Raw genomic sequence first — 14,209 nt, 5'->3', positions numbered from 1 at the left:
GGTGATTTGTTTGTAGTTAAACTCTCTAAAAGGTGATCCTTCTAGCTGATCTCTCTACAGGATGACTGGAACTCTCTATAGGGTGATTTGTTTGCAGCTGAAATCTCTACATGGTAGTTTCTTTGTAACTGACTTGTCTATAAGGTGATGTCTTGTAGCTGATCTCTCTACTGGATGACTTGTTTCTAGCTGATCTCTCTATAGAGTTATAACTTTCTCTATAGAGTTATAACATGTTTGTATAGCTGAACTCTTTACAGAGTGGCTTTTTGATTGATTGCTGAACTCTCCAGCTACATGGTGACTTTTTTGTACTACAGATAGGGACCCGCCAATTATGCTCATAATTTTACCTATTATGCTATGCTGCACTGCTCAAAAATTTACCTATTATGCTTAAATTTATGCTCAATACTTACCCATTATGCTCAAATTATGCCCAATTATTTATGCCTCAGTTCTCATGCTCTGCTAATAATTTCCAATTTATGGATAAATAATAAGTGGCTGCAGCACAAACTTACTTGTCAAAGTGCATATCACAGAAAAGATCGATATACTCTAATAGAACAGTCAGCTATATGATTTTTCTATTGGAGTTACTGACTGTTCTATTAGAGTATATCGATCTTTCTGTGATAGCTATTTTGATAAGCAAGAATTCATATAATTACACAAATATTCTACCTATTATGCTAGCATTATGCTCAATACTTTCAGACACCTATTATGCTCATAATTATGCCAGCATAATCGGCGGGTCCCTAACTACAGAGTGACTTGTTTGTAGCTAAACTCTCTACAGAGTGACTTACTTGTAGCTGAACATTGTATAAAGTAACTTGTTTGTAGCTGATCTAGATGAACTCTCTACTGGATAACTTTTTTTGTAGCGGAACCCTGTACGCAGTGACTTGTTTGTAGCTGAATTCTCTACAGAGTGACTTATTGTAGCTGAACTCTCTACAGGGTGACTTGCTTGTAGTTGAATTGTCTATAAGATTAACTTTTTGTAGCTGAAATCCATACAGAATAGCTTGCAATGTAATATAATTCTATAATCGAGTAAGTTATGAACGTAGCTGAATGCTCTAATAGGGTGACTGTTCTATTAGAGTATCTCGATCTCCCATATGCTACACGTAGTTGGCTTTGGAATCATAACTCAGTGGTTTGTACTCCGATTCTTCTGTACTACTGCAAGCACTTTCTGTGATAATTATTCCAGCTACACACCAATTTTCAGCTAATTGCTCTGAGCGGTTTGCCTGGTAGGCGTGAAAACTAATAGTTTTTTTTATTCATAAAAATCGATCGCGTAATTGTGACACAGGTTGGGTTTTGTGTCATATCTTCATAGCTTTAACTGGATTCCTTTCAAACCACAAAAAGGTACTCCTTCGATAGTTACTCCATCTACAGAGCAATTTTCAGCTCATTCCTTCAAGAGATTTACCCTGTGGGCGTGACAGACCTTCGACCTTATTTTACGCAAATAATCGGTCATAACTCCGTGAATGTTCATCGGATTCCTACTAAACTTGGTGCTCAGATTCGCCAGCCCTTTAAATGGCCCAAATTTCAGCCTGATTGGAGCACGAATTCGTGTTTTATGGCGGATTTTGCAAAGTGCGCGAAAAGAAGAAGAAAAAAAACGAAGAAAAAAACCCAAAGTGTGGCCACTCGTATCTCGGAAATGGCTGAAAGCGATTTTCTTCAAATTTGGAATGTGGACTCCCCTACCTAGTCGGCACTTCTGTAGCAACTTTGGTTTCAATCAGATAAGGAATCACGGAGCTACAAGGTGTGAAAATCGCGTTTACTTTCTTCCTGTTAATATACTCACGGTGTGGCGCGCCGGCTTCTTGGGCCGCACGAAACACTACCGTGTGTCTTGATACACTGAAACCTGCAGGTCACTTCTTGTGGAAGATTGCTCTCTACACAAAATGACACATTCAGTGATTATATTTAGATGGATGATACAGTAACGCATTGTGACTTCAATACTCATGATGTGTCACTGCTAGGCAGCAACCATATACACGGCACTGCCGATGCACAACATCGCACTTTACTCACACACACAATTTTTCTCAAGATATTGCAAATTGATAATAAGGGGTGTGGCGACTAGCTGTTTTGCTCGCAAGACTGTGTGGCAGCTGTTTCCCTTCTGTACAAGTGGCCACCAAGACAGGTCCACTGTGGATGAAAGCCAGGCATTAGATATTTGGTATTTCATGTGTTGAAGGTATTCCAGGGCTTCTGGTAGTCTCAAATCTCACCACAGTTTAACTCAGGCAGTACCACTAAACCACTGGAATGTTGTGTTATGTTCATCTTATGCTTGGCTACTATATTGTAGAACTGAAATGGATACTCTGAAAAATATATATCCTATGGATAATGACTTCATCACTTTCTTCACCAGGAGCTTATAAGGACCAATAGTGAAACTTTTTACACTTAGGGCTCACAGCCAATTGCCTACGTCTGAAGCAGTGCCTTTGGTGCTATAACAGATTAGCTACCCCCTTGCTGCCAGCACTCACTGTCTCATACGCTGTCACACACTAAATCCATCTCTATAGCCAGTTATAACAGCATGCTTCTTACCTTTTTTTGAGGCCGCAAAATGCAGCCACCTCTTTAATAAGCTAAGCCAGAAAATTTTGTCCCTTTGGCCTGAATAATGACCAGTTTTCACTGTACTATTAGTGATTAGTGATCATGGAGGATTATTTATTATGATACTAAGATATACAAACACTACAACCTCTAAATATAGCAGTAAATTTTTTACCCTAGTCCAATGTCTAATAATTGTGAGAGACTATACTGTGACAAATAGATGTTTTACCATTATACATGCTGATAATTTTTTTACACTTAGGTTTTACAACACAAATAGTGACCGGGCCTGCGAAAATAGGGCATGTGGGCACATGATTTTTGCCTACTTTTTCAAACTTCAATGATTCATTATTTTTTGTACCATTGTGCTATAGCAATGTAATTTACAGCTCTTCATACGTATTTAATTGGCTTTATAATACAAGTTACAGAATTCAATTATTCTGTCGCAGTACTGAGATATGACCTGTAGAATGACGGGGTGTAGTTTGTGCCCACATGCCCTATTTTCGCAGGCCCAGTCACAATACATGTATAGTTAAACTCACCAATTGTGACTAAATCCGTTCAACACGAAAAGACAAGCAATGAGACAACAGCCTCTCAAGCCAATTCTGGTGCGCTTATTTAGTAGTAATATAAATTTTAAAGGCGCTTATTTACAACAGGACATAATTACATGCCCCTCTATTGTCTCTGTACATACTTGCCTTTTCTTTACTATTCTCATTTTATTTCACTAGATCTCTTATTGATATGGGCAGGGGCATGGCTACTTCACTTGAATTAGTCAATGCTTGAAGTAAATCAAGATACTCTCATAGGACAGTCACATTTCTACAAGTGCTATATTTTATATTGTAAAGTCTGTAAGTAGCTAGTAATTTAAACTATACAATCCAATGCTAGGCAGAAGTTGTAACTATGCTAAATATTGATTGCTGTGTTACAGCTGTTTTGTGACTGCTATGATAGAGTATCTTGATTGTTTTATTGCAGTACAAGATGAAAGGCAAAGTGTTACTAAGGGTTTACTAGTTAAAATGGGTTTTAGTTGACTGCAGTTGCATGCCACTAACAGAGCCGCTCAGAGAAATTAGGGGGCCCAGGACAAAGAGTTAAAGAGGGGCCCAGGGGCAAGGATAGGTTCCACTCTGAATGAATCACAACTTTAGCCTAACTGTAAGTAGAAGACCAAAAAAAATGGTCATTACATGCTGACAATGACAATAGCTTCCCATCAACAATCATATCTAACTTGATACACTGCTCCTCTAAAGAATACTGCGACTGCTCTATTAGAGTATCTAGATCCTGACTGCTCTATTAGAGTATACTGATCTTTCTTTAAACAGGTATTCAAGGGGCCCCTTTCAGGCTGGGACCGGGAGAAATACCCCTGTTACCCCCCCCCCCCCCCCCCCCCATGTGGGCAGCCCTGGCCACTAAAATTACAGTTATATTTTAATATTCTATCACTGTAATCTGGGGTTTCTGTCAAAACCATGGAAACTCACTTACTGTTATCAACAGTGCATTGCTTATTCTAACAAAAAGTATTGAAATCCAACAGCTTATAAATGTAAAAAAAGGGTGCGTCCAAGTAAAGCAGAGTTAACTGCGACAAAAAGTAATGATATCATAATGAGACCATGTGCAAGGTGTGCAAGTTGTAAAATTAATATTAGCCAATCAGATAATACAATGTTATTGTTAAAGTGTTAATGAGAACTATGTGATACTGCTAGTTTTTAAGTGTGTGAGCATCTTCATAAATGCCACACAAATTTAATTCTCAATAAAGCAATGTGTATAGATTCTCTGATAGCAATAAATAGTTTGAGTTTGGCCTCCTTTCCTGTATATGGCAATGACGAACAAAGGAAAGGTGGCCAAACTCAAATTATTTATTGCTATCGCAGAATCTATACACATTGCTTTATTGAGAATTAAATTTGTGTGGCATTTATGAAGATGCTCACACACTTAAAAACTAGCAGCATCACATAGTTCTCATTAACACTTTAACAATAGCATTGTATTATCCGATTAGTTAATATTAATTTTACAACTTGCACACCTCGCACATGGCCGCATTATGATATCATTACTTTTTGTCGCAGTTAACTCTGCTTTACTTGGATGCACATTTTTTTACAGCTATAGGTTTTTTTTGGATGGGATTAAAGGTAGTTTGTTGCCTCAGCAACAAACAAATGTTAACAGGCTAGCTTCCTGGAGTGGTGGGTCAGGATCAGAAATCAACTTTTAGCACCATCTGTCATCTGGTTGCATAAGTGCATATCATAATTAAATTCCACATTCCTTTATAGTAGTGGAACTGAGTTGTATCTGCCACAATTGTCTAATTGTGTCATCTGTGCATTTGGTGCCCGGTTTTAGTTTCTCAGCAATTAGAGGTCTAACTAGAGAAGTTGGAGGTCTAACTAGAGAATTTGTAACAATGCAAAGGTGCTCACCCAGTTACAAAGCGGACTTGCCCCACCTTATTCGTGGGGATTCCCCTACCCAGCATGCGTAAGTGGGATGCATGCACCCCACTACTACAGTACCACTCACTCTTATGTGAACTATGCAATCACCGTGACAAGGCTTTTGTACAGCTGTTCTTATCAGACATTTGACAAGGGTGTAACTTTGGTTACACAGCCCCACACTCCATGGACACAGCACACAACTTACAATCTGCGTTTGTGAACCCATCTGTTTTGGGCGACCCTCTTGCTCAGAACGCACTCAAACTAGAACCTTTCAGTGCCCTCACCTGTATGCACCTGTTTACTTCAGCAGTAACAATTTTATAGATCCCTCTGCATGTGTTCTTAATTACTATGCAGTAGATGATGCATGCTTCATAGTTAACAAGCTTGGAACCCTGATAATCACTAATAATCCTTATTACATTTGAACACTTCACGAATATCCCTGATATTAAAATTCAACTCAAACTCTTCATTCTGTGCATTATCCCAACATGTCACCAGGATACATTAACAAATGTACTAGAGTTATGCATATGATCATATTTAATTTGTAGCACTTGTTACCATCATGCATATTCATGTGTAGGTTCACATTACCCTGCATTACTTGGGTTTGTGTGCATAGTGATACGGCCGCTGAAGCTAGTCATGTAGTTTCATTGAAAATATATGGGTACATAGAATATCACCAGAGGATACATTGTATTCACATAAAACATGTCTCAGATTTATGGTTGTGCACATCCCATAGCCATGGTAAGTAGAATAATATTTGTCATCAAATCTTACGGTCAGTACATAAGAAGCTATTCAAAGGGGGGCAGCAGCAGCACAACTTGATGGCTCGTCCCAGTAGTGGTAGACACCATTTATGGTTTCAACACGACCACTGTGATAATAATATACAGATACAGATTGATTATACTACTACTACTATATACATTACATCATTCATAGATGCTGATGTCATTAAGGGTTAATTACCATCACATGTGGCAGTATTACATAGTCATAATGTAACGGTAATGAGTGGTATGGTAAATCAGAGTTACAGTCAATGGAATTATTGGATTTTGTCACTCATGATATTGTATTCATTGTGAGCTTTGATATGGTATGTGTACGTTAATAATACTGGAACATTAATTCAAGTATGACAAATAGACACAAGTTCTGCAAAAATATACATCATCATGTGTTATGTTTTATATCACTGTTAACAACTATTTTGGGGGAAATTGGGTGCAAATTGCTGAACTTAGTTAAAAGTAATTCAGTTCAAAGATGCGTGTGTTATCACTAATGCGACTTAACAATAAATGCTATGTTCAAACTGGTTACGTTTGTTGCGACTAAATGTGTGTATGTTTGTTGTGGCTAAATGTGCTTATGTGTTGCGATTATATGTGCTTATGTGTTGCGATTATATGTGCGATATTTGTTGCGACTAAATGTGGTTATGTGTTGCGATTACATGTGGTTATTTGTTGCGATGTGCGTAACGTTTGTTGCGACTGAATGTTTGTAATGTTTGTTGCGACTGAATGTTCGTAATGTTTGTTGCGACTAAATGTTGTAATGTTTGCTGCGACTTAATGTTTGTAATGTTTGTTGCGACTAGATGTTTGTAATGTGGGCTGTCACTGAATGTTGGTAATGCTAGAGTGTTGTAATGTAATGTTGGGTATAGGTACTGTGGGCCGTGAGTACTGTTGGGTGTAGGCACTATTGGGTGAAGTTACAATTGGGCATAAGTACTGTTGGGCGTAAGTACTGTTGGGCGTAAGCACTGTTGGGTGTATGTAATGTTGGGCATTATTGATGTCTTGTAAGTTACATCATCAATGGTAGCATTAAGCGTGGCACAACTGGGACAGTGATAACACACGATTCTCCTTCAAGCAAATGCGCCTTACCTCAGTTGCCCTACCTCCCCAAAGAGTTGTATGTACGTATGTGTGTACATGTATGTGAAGTGATGTTTCTATGTAGTTATCATGTGAAGTAATGTGTTTAGAGCTCGGTGCGGTGGAAGGGTGGTTTGTGTAGGGCATGCTGTAACGTGTCGTGATGTGTCATGAAGGTAGCATGTTAACAATATATAAAGCAATATATAAGTAACTTCAGTTCCTGGTTGCTGTGACTTCCTTTGTGCCTAGATATCATGTTACTGGGAATCAAGTCATCACTGGGTCAGGCATTTTTTTTCTGTGTTCTTCAGAGTTCTTACTGTAGTATCATGTTCCAACTCACTGTAATGACAGGCTTTCAGTAGCCCTCTCCTAAATCCCCAGTGGGACAGGATTTAGTAAATTAGCGTTAAAGCTTAATACAGTTCATAAGAAGAATTTTGCAGAGTAAAGAGTTCCAGCTACTTAATAATATTCTCTGTGAAAATAAATATTATTACTGATGTCTTGCTATAAGTCTTTAATCCATTTGATCTACTGTAGTTTTGTGGCTAGTACAGTATTAAGTGCTGGGCAAGTTAATTTTTAAAAGTAACTAGTTACATATTACATATTACTTACAACTGAACTATTTAGTTTACAGTTACATATTACCCATAAAATAAAGTAACTGTAATAATATTACATATTATGTTACTTTGTGTGCATATCCACAGCCTTAAGCTGTCACATGTGAAACTACCACCTTATCACGTGGCATCATTGCGTTGTTGGACAATGTGCAAGTCTCGGTTACAAGTAAGAAGCTGGTGAATAAGCTTCATTCAGTAGGCTTCATTACTTCGTTGTGGCTAGGCGTTACTCAGTGGATGACTAAAGAGATTAGTAACTTCGTTACTTGTAGTAATAATAGTACATAATATTAGATTCATTACAGTAACTATATTACTTAGGTAACGTGTTACATTTGTAAGTAAAGTACCTTAAGTTATATTACCTGTTTTTATAACGTATTTCGTTATGTTACTTAGTTACCACAAAAGTAATAATATTACATAACGCATTACTTTTGTAATGCGTTACTCCCAAGACTGACAGTATTCATTGTAAAATATGTGACTGAATTTTGGAAAAACAATCCAAATCGCACATTAGAAGTTTCATAATAAACAGTTTTAAAGAATTCAAGCCAGCATAGCTCTCCAAGGATAGAAAGCGCGTGTATGAAATTTACACAAAAGATGCATCAATCTATTACCGTTCAGGCCACTTCCAGTACTTGTAGTTGCTTGTAGAGTTCACACCAAATAAGATAGAAAATCTGAGCAGTTGGACAAGCAAAGTAGTATCACAGGTGCTCACAAAGGGGTGGAGGGTGGGGGTGGCAAAGTGGGCAAGGGTTAGACTTCAAAATTGAGGTAGATCATGATTGGAGTCCAGAGACGAGATTACAGGTCTGTGTTGGCTCCTTAGTGGCTGACATGTAGTAAAATCCACAGAAAAACTTCTGGCCAACATTATCAGGCTGTCCACCAGTAAACCACCGGTTCTTGCCAAGCCAGGTCCTTCACAAGGTATAAAACCGCCACTCAAGTTCTACACACTACCCAGAAATGACATTTGTTGAAACCTGCCTTGAGTAGTTTGAGTATCAAAACTACTAGTACAAAAGTGTAGCTATCCACTGGAGGTGTTAGTTTAATTTTGCCTGATGTGCGATTTCTACCGGTTTTGTAAAATCTGGTCACATGTATTGTTGCTCATTAATTTAAAATTCTATTTGTCATAACTATGTTCATTCGATTTCAGCTTTAAGGTAGTTTTGCATTCTTTCAATTTTGAAGGGTATCAGTTTTTAGTGACCCACTGATTATGCAATTATGTATGCTACACTGCTTAAAAATTTACCTATTATGCTCAATATTTGTGACCAGGTCTGCAAAAATAGGGCATGTGGGCACACAAAATTTGCCTTTTCTTTTACACTTTCGTCACTCATAACTTTTCACTCCATTAAGCTATGGCCACAAATTTTTCAGCCCTACTCAAACACATAACTGGCATCAATGTGCAAGTTACAGAATGCAAAGAGTTTATTCTTGTGCTGAGATATGACTTGTTATGTGACAGGGTCTAGTTTGTGCCCACATGCCCTGTTTTCGCAGGCTTAGTCACATTTATGCATCAGTTCCAATTTTCTACTAATAAATTTCCACTTTATGGACAAAAAAATAAGTGGTTGAAACACAAACTATAAATTCTTGCTTGTCAAAAAGCATGTACAGAAAAGATCGATATACTCTAATAGAACAGTCATTATACTATTAGAGTTACTTAGAGTATACTGAATTTTTTCAATCTCTAGTTTGACAAGCAAAAATTTATAGTACTGGACAAGTATATGCTTGCAATATGTTAAATGTTTTCAGGTACCTATTATGCCTATTTGATGTGGGCTCCATATCGTAGATGTGTAGTCTACAAATATTGGTCTCACTAGTGTTATATAATGCAATTGTACATCAGGATTCCCAGAGTTAAGGTTCATTTAATGGTTCCTAGTGCATTGTTGCCTTTATGTATTATTTGGCTGACACATGGCTTAAATGCAAGTTTTCATCACTTGTGACACCCAAGTTATTCTCCTTTGGAATGGTACAAAGTTGCAATGCTTCATTATCACATGTAAGCAAAAGTGATTACTACATGCATATTTTGTCATCTTGACGAAGTTTAGAAACAATAACCAGGTACCATGCCACTCTAACAAAGGGTTTAGTCACTGCTGTAGTTGATCTATATCAATAGGGGAGGCGATGATACAACTATATATTTTGGTATCATTAGTGAAAAGTTTTAAACTAAGTAAACTAACTTGTATATCGTTAATGTATGTGATGAAGGGTAGGTCCCAAAACACTATTGCCACTAATTTATAATCACATTAGTCCGTATGCATTAATTAGTTTTACATAATCAGACTGCTCCTTTAGAGCAGGCACTTATATTATTACAGTCTTTTATCAATAAGTGCAGTGTGAACAACAAGGTCTGGCTGTGCAAGACTACACACACCAATGCATGCCCACATACGTACTTTACTGATTTTTTATTTGCATACTAACTACTGTATGGTTCATGAGCATGTATAAATACTGTAAGTTCCAGCTTATACTTTCAAATATTTCATATAACATTCTAGTGTACAGTGAATGTGATGTTAATCGATGTAAGAATGGAGGAAGATGTATCAAGCAAGGAGTGTCTTATATTTGCAATTGTCCATCCAGCCACACAGGATCACTTTGTGAAACAGGACTACATGCTGGTGAGAAGCATAATAGTAGTGTGTGCATATGCATTGGATATGGTATATAGCATATAAATACAACCACATAGACATGATTTACATGGCAACTACATTACCTGATTTTGGAAACCTACATTTCAGGCACATAAGCAAGTATACCTACACAAGGTGGCTACGCTATTTGGTTAGTTAATAATTATATTTTAACTAAGGTTTACCAAATCCTCACTCTAGAAAGAAATTTTAGGTGCTTTAAAGCCCACACATCACTTGACAATGGAGTACAATGTTATTGGCATGGAGTGGCTGGCAAAATTAAAACCAGGAGCGCATTAAATCCTATGGACAAGGGAGTATGTAACTTCATACAATACCAATACTACAAGGTGAAATTCGAACATGGCGTCCAGTGTTACTATGTATATCATTGGTTACATCATCCTTACACACAACAGGGATGTGCAGAATGGACCACCATTTCATTGTATAGCATGACACAGCCAAGCTAGCTTCAAAGAGAAAGCTGTCAAATCGGAGAATAAACTTGTATTAGTAGACATGAGTAATTTCACATCACCTGTGAATAATGAAACACTATCTTGTTATGCCTATGCTACTATGCTTCCATCATGCCATTCGACTTGGTTTCTATAGCTTCATTTCAATTGTGCCGGTAAAGTGATGTACTTGAGTATGTGTCTCCATATTATAATATCCTAATAAGGAATTTTACAAAGTTACTTTTTATAGTACATGGCAGTCATGCTTGGATTTTGCTGTTTATGAAGTTACATGTTCCCTTGTCCATAGGATTCGATGTGCTCCTGGTTATACTAATGTGAAACGTATGTGGTTCTTATAGCCTACAGAACCATTTGATCTGGCCTAGACCTAACCATTAGAAAACTTGTCTACTTGAACCCCAAATGTACTTACTTCAACTACCACTCCCCCTTGAGCAAGTCATTGCCATGAATTAACGATAAAATGCTCACAGCAAAATTCATACACTGTACCAATCTTTGCACCATATTAACTTTCTTTGTTCTGTCTGTATTCTGTCCCAATATCATTTGAACAGTAATGGACCACTGGTAAAATCAACCAATATTAATCTGTTTTACCTCAGGTTAAGCAGAAATTGAAAGTGTGGTTCTAAAATTTTGTCCCAAGTGTGTCTTGTTTTCAGTGTATCCGTGATTGTAAATTGTGCCCAAAAAGGTACATTTATGTTCAGGTTACCATTATAGCATCACAATAATGCTGTTTCAGCAATACCTACGTATATTTCTACCAAGACACATGGTATTGTGTGTAAAGAATTTAACACACCACACAGCAAGTATTGACAGAAAGAGCAACATAGCAATTTTCATGCATAAGTAGCTCTGTAATCCGAATAAGACAAAATTACTGTGGAGTTGCCCAACTAGTAGGAGACCACATAACAAATCATCCCAGCCATTCCCAAAATACAAGCAATCAAAGTTTTGTGTTTTATCTACATTTTTCCTTCATAATCTTTCTGCTAGCATGACAATAGTTGTTATTTTCACAAATGTTTTCTCTGATTGTGCTGAAATTTGGCATACTTAAAGGGCATCCAAGGCAAATTCGATGCAAATCCAATAAACATTCACAAATTTATTACCAATTATTGGCATTAAAAATGTCGATTTGTTGTTGCACCTTCAGGAAGGAATGAGCTCAAAGTTGGTTCATAGTTACTGTAGATTAATTATCATCGAAGCCGAGGTTTGAAAAGATTCAAGTTAGCTAAACTAAATGATGTGCACTTTTTTGCTTTGAATAATATGTGATGATGGAGTGATCAAGATTTGTCAATATTATTAAAAAATCAAGTGTTGTCATGTCTAGCATGAAAGGAATAAGCTGAAAATGTTGATTGTAGCAGAATTCTCTACAGAGTGACTTGTTTGTAGCTGAACTTTTCCCAGAGTGACCTGCTTGTAGCTAAGCTTTCTCCAGGGTGACTTGTTTGTAACTGAATTCTCTAGTGGGTGGCTTACTTCTATCTAAACTTTCTCCAGGGTGACTTCTTTGTAACTGAACTCTCTACAGGGGGTCTTGTTTGTAGCTGAACTCTCTGTAGGGTGATGTGCTTGTAACTGATTTTTTTCAGAAAGACTTGCTTGTACATGAAGTCTCTACAGGGTGAATGAATTGCTTGCATTTGAATTCTTTACATGGTGATTTACTTCTAGATGAACTTTCCACAGGGTGACTTGTTTGTAGCTGAACTCTCTACAGGGTGACTTGCTTCTTGCTGAACTTTCTACAGGGTGTTTTGGATGTGGCAAAACTTTCTACAGAGTGACTTATTTGTAGCTGAACTTTTAACACGATGACTTGTTATATAGCTGAGCTGTCTATAAAATAACTTGCAGTATTTCTGAATGTTCCAAGGGTACATTTAAGTAGCTGTGCAGCTGACTGCTCTATTAGGGTGACTACTGTATTAGAGTATCATGATCACGAACTTGTTACACGCAGTTGACATAAGTGAAACTTGATATCTTGTAAATCACTGGTAAACCTTTCTATGATCATTAATCTACCTATATACCTATTTTCAACTAATTTTCTTGAATGAATTGTCTGGTAGACATGGCAAATAATTGTAGAAATTGTTCAACTGATTTAGGGGGTTGCCTGGTCCTCTTCTGTTCCCACTGTACCAAAAGAAGCTCATAGGAAATTTAGTGCATTTGAATTCCTCTATCTCGTGGATAGTATACCTTTGAAACACTCACATCTGATCCATTAACTTCAGTAACTCAATAATGACCAGGACAGATTGTGTAGTCACCCTATTTCCTCAGCCAGAAATTTTATTATTACCCAGTCACTGACAATATAAGTAATAGGCTTCTCATATGAGGTCTTGTAATCTTGCTGGGCTTTCTGTATTGCTTTTGCTGAAATTTCTTTTCACGAGCTAAGTGAAAGAGACTGCTCTTCTCTGCAGTCCTGAACATTTCCTGGTTGTAGAGAAGAAGGCTTCAATAAAGCACTATCAGTAGCCAAACAAAGGGTATGGAGGCGTTTCACCTGTGGAGTCATGTGGAACATTTCTGTTAGCAAACAGTATGCCACTCAAGTATTAACCCCATTGAGATCCATAAGATGGAAGCATGTTTCTGTAGAGCTCATTAAAGTCCGGTTGAGATGTTCTACCATCCCATCACTTTCGGAATGGTAGGTTGTTGTATTTAATTTATTAATTCCCAACTTCTTGCAAATGTCAAGCATTAAGGTGGACATAAGGCTGGTGCCACAATCTGATAGTAGTGTTTCTAGCACACTGAAAAGTGGAATGATCTCCTTTGTCAGCAACTTGACAAGTCTAGCTGCCTTCTGACCTGGCACAGGATATACTAAAGGCCATTTAGTCAAAACTCTTGGAAGGACTACCTTACGGTGGTTCCCTGAATCAGTAACAGGCAGATGCATGACATGTACTCCCACGATTTGAAACAGATGCTGAACTGGGATAAGGAAAAGAGAACGTCTGTTAATATGTCTACTTCCATTGTCTATCGCACATTTTAGACAGGAAGCACGACGCTTTTTTCCATCGATGTACATACCTTATCACCACCAATGTCTCACCAAGGACTTATAGAATTTCTTACCAGAAAAGTGTCCAGCCATGGGGCCACTGTGGTTCTCTTCAATCAGATAACTTCTTAACTGTTTAGGAACAACACACCCATGACAATGATTGTTTCTCTGGTCAATAAGCTGTAACACTCCATTGATTATGGCAAATGATTACGCTTATGCAGCAATATTCTTCACCTTAATGTGATCATCTGGTAAAATGT

General features: G+C 37.5%; 1 protein-coding gene across 1 annotated transcript in view; it reads left to right on the top strand.

Annotated features, from left to right (window-relative positions):
- The window catches only part of LOC136248010 (sushi domain-containing protein 2-like), a 130,100-nt gene extending 118,860 nt beyond the window's left edge, over positions 1 to 11,240 (top strand). The window contains exons 10-11 of the mRNA XM_066039826.1: positions 10,254 to 10,379; positions 11,224 to 11,240. Of these exons, the coding sequence (XP_065895898.1) occupies positions 10,254 to 10,379; positions 11,224 to 11,240 (143 nt within the window). The remainder of the gene's footprint in view (positions 1 to 10,253; positions 10,380 to 11,223) is intronic.
- The last annotated feature ends 2,969 nt before the right edge of the window (positions 11,241 to 14,209 follow it).

This window comes from Dysidea avara, chromosome 2 (genome assembly GCF_963678975.1).
Source record: "Dysidea avara chromosome 2, odDysAvar1.4, whole genome shotgun sequence".
In the NCBI taxonomy this organism is placed as follows: domain Eukaryota; kingdom Metazoa; phylum Porifera; class Demospongiae; order Dictyoceratida; family Dysideidae; genus Dysidea; species Dysidea avara.
Note: the sequence above shows the minus strand (reverse complement) of the source record. Positions and strands in the feature narration are given on the sequence as shown.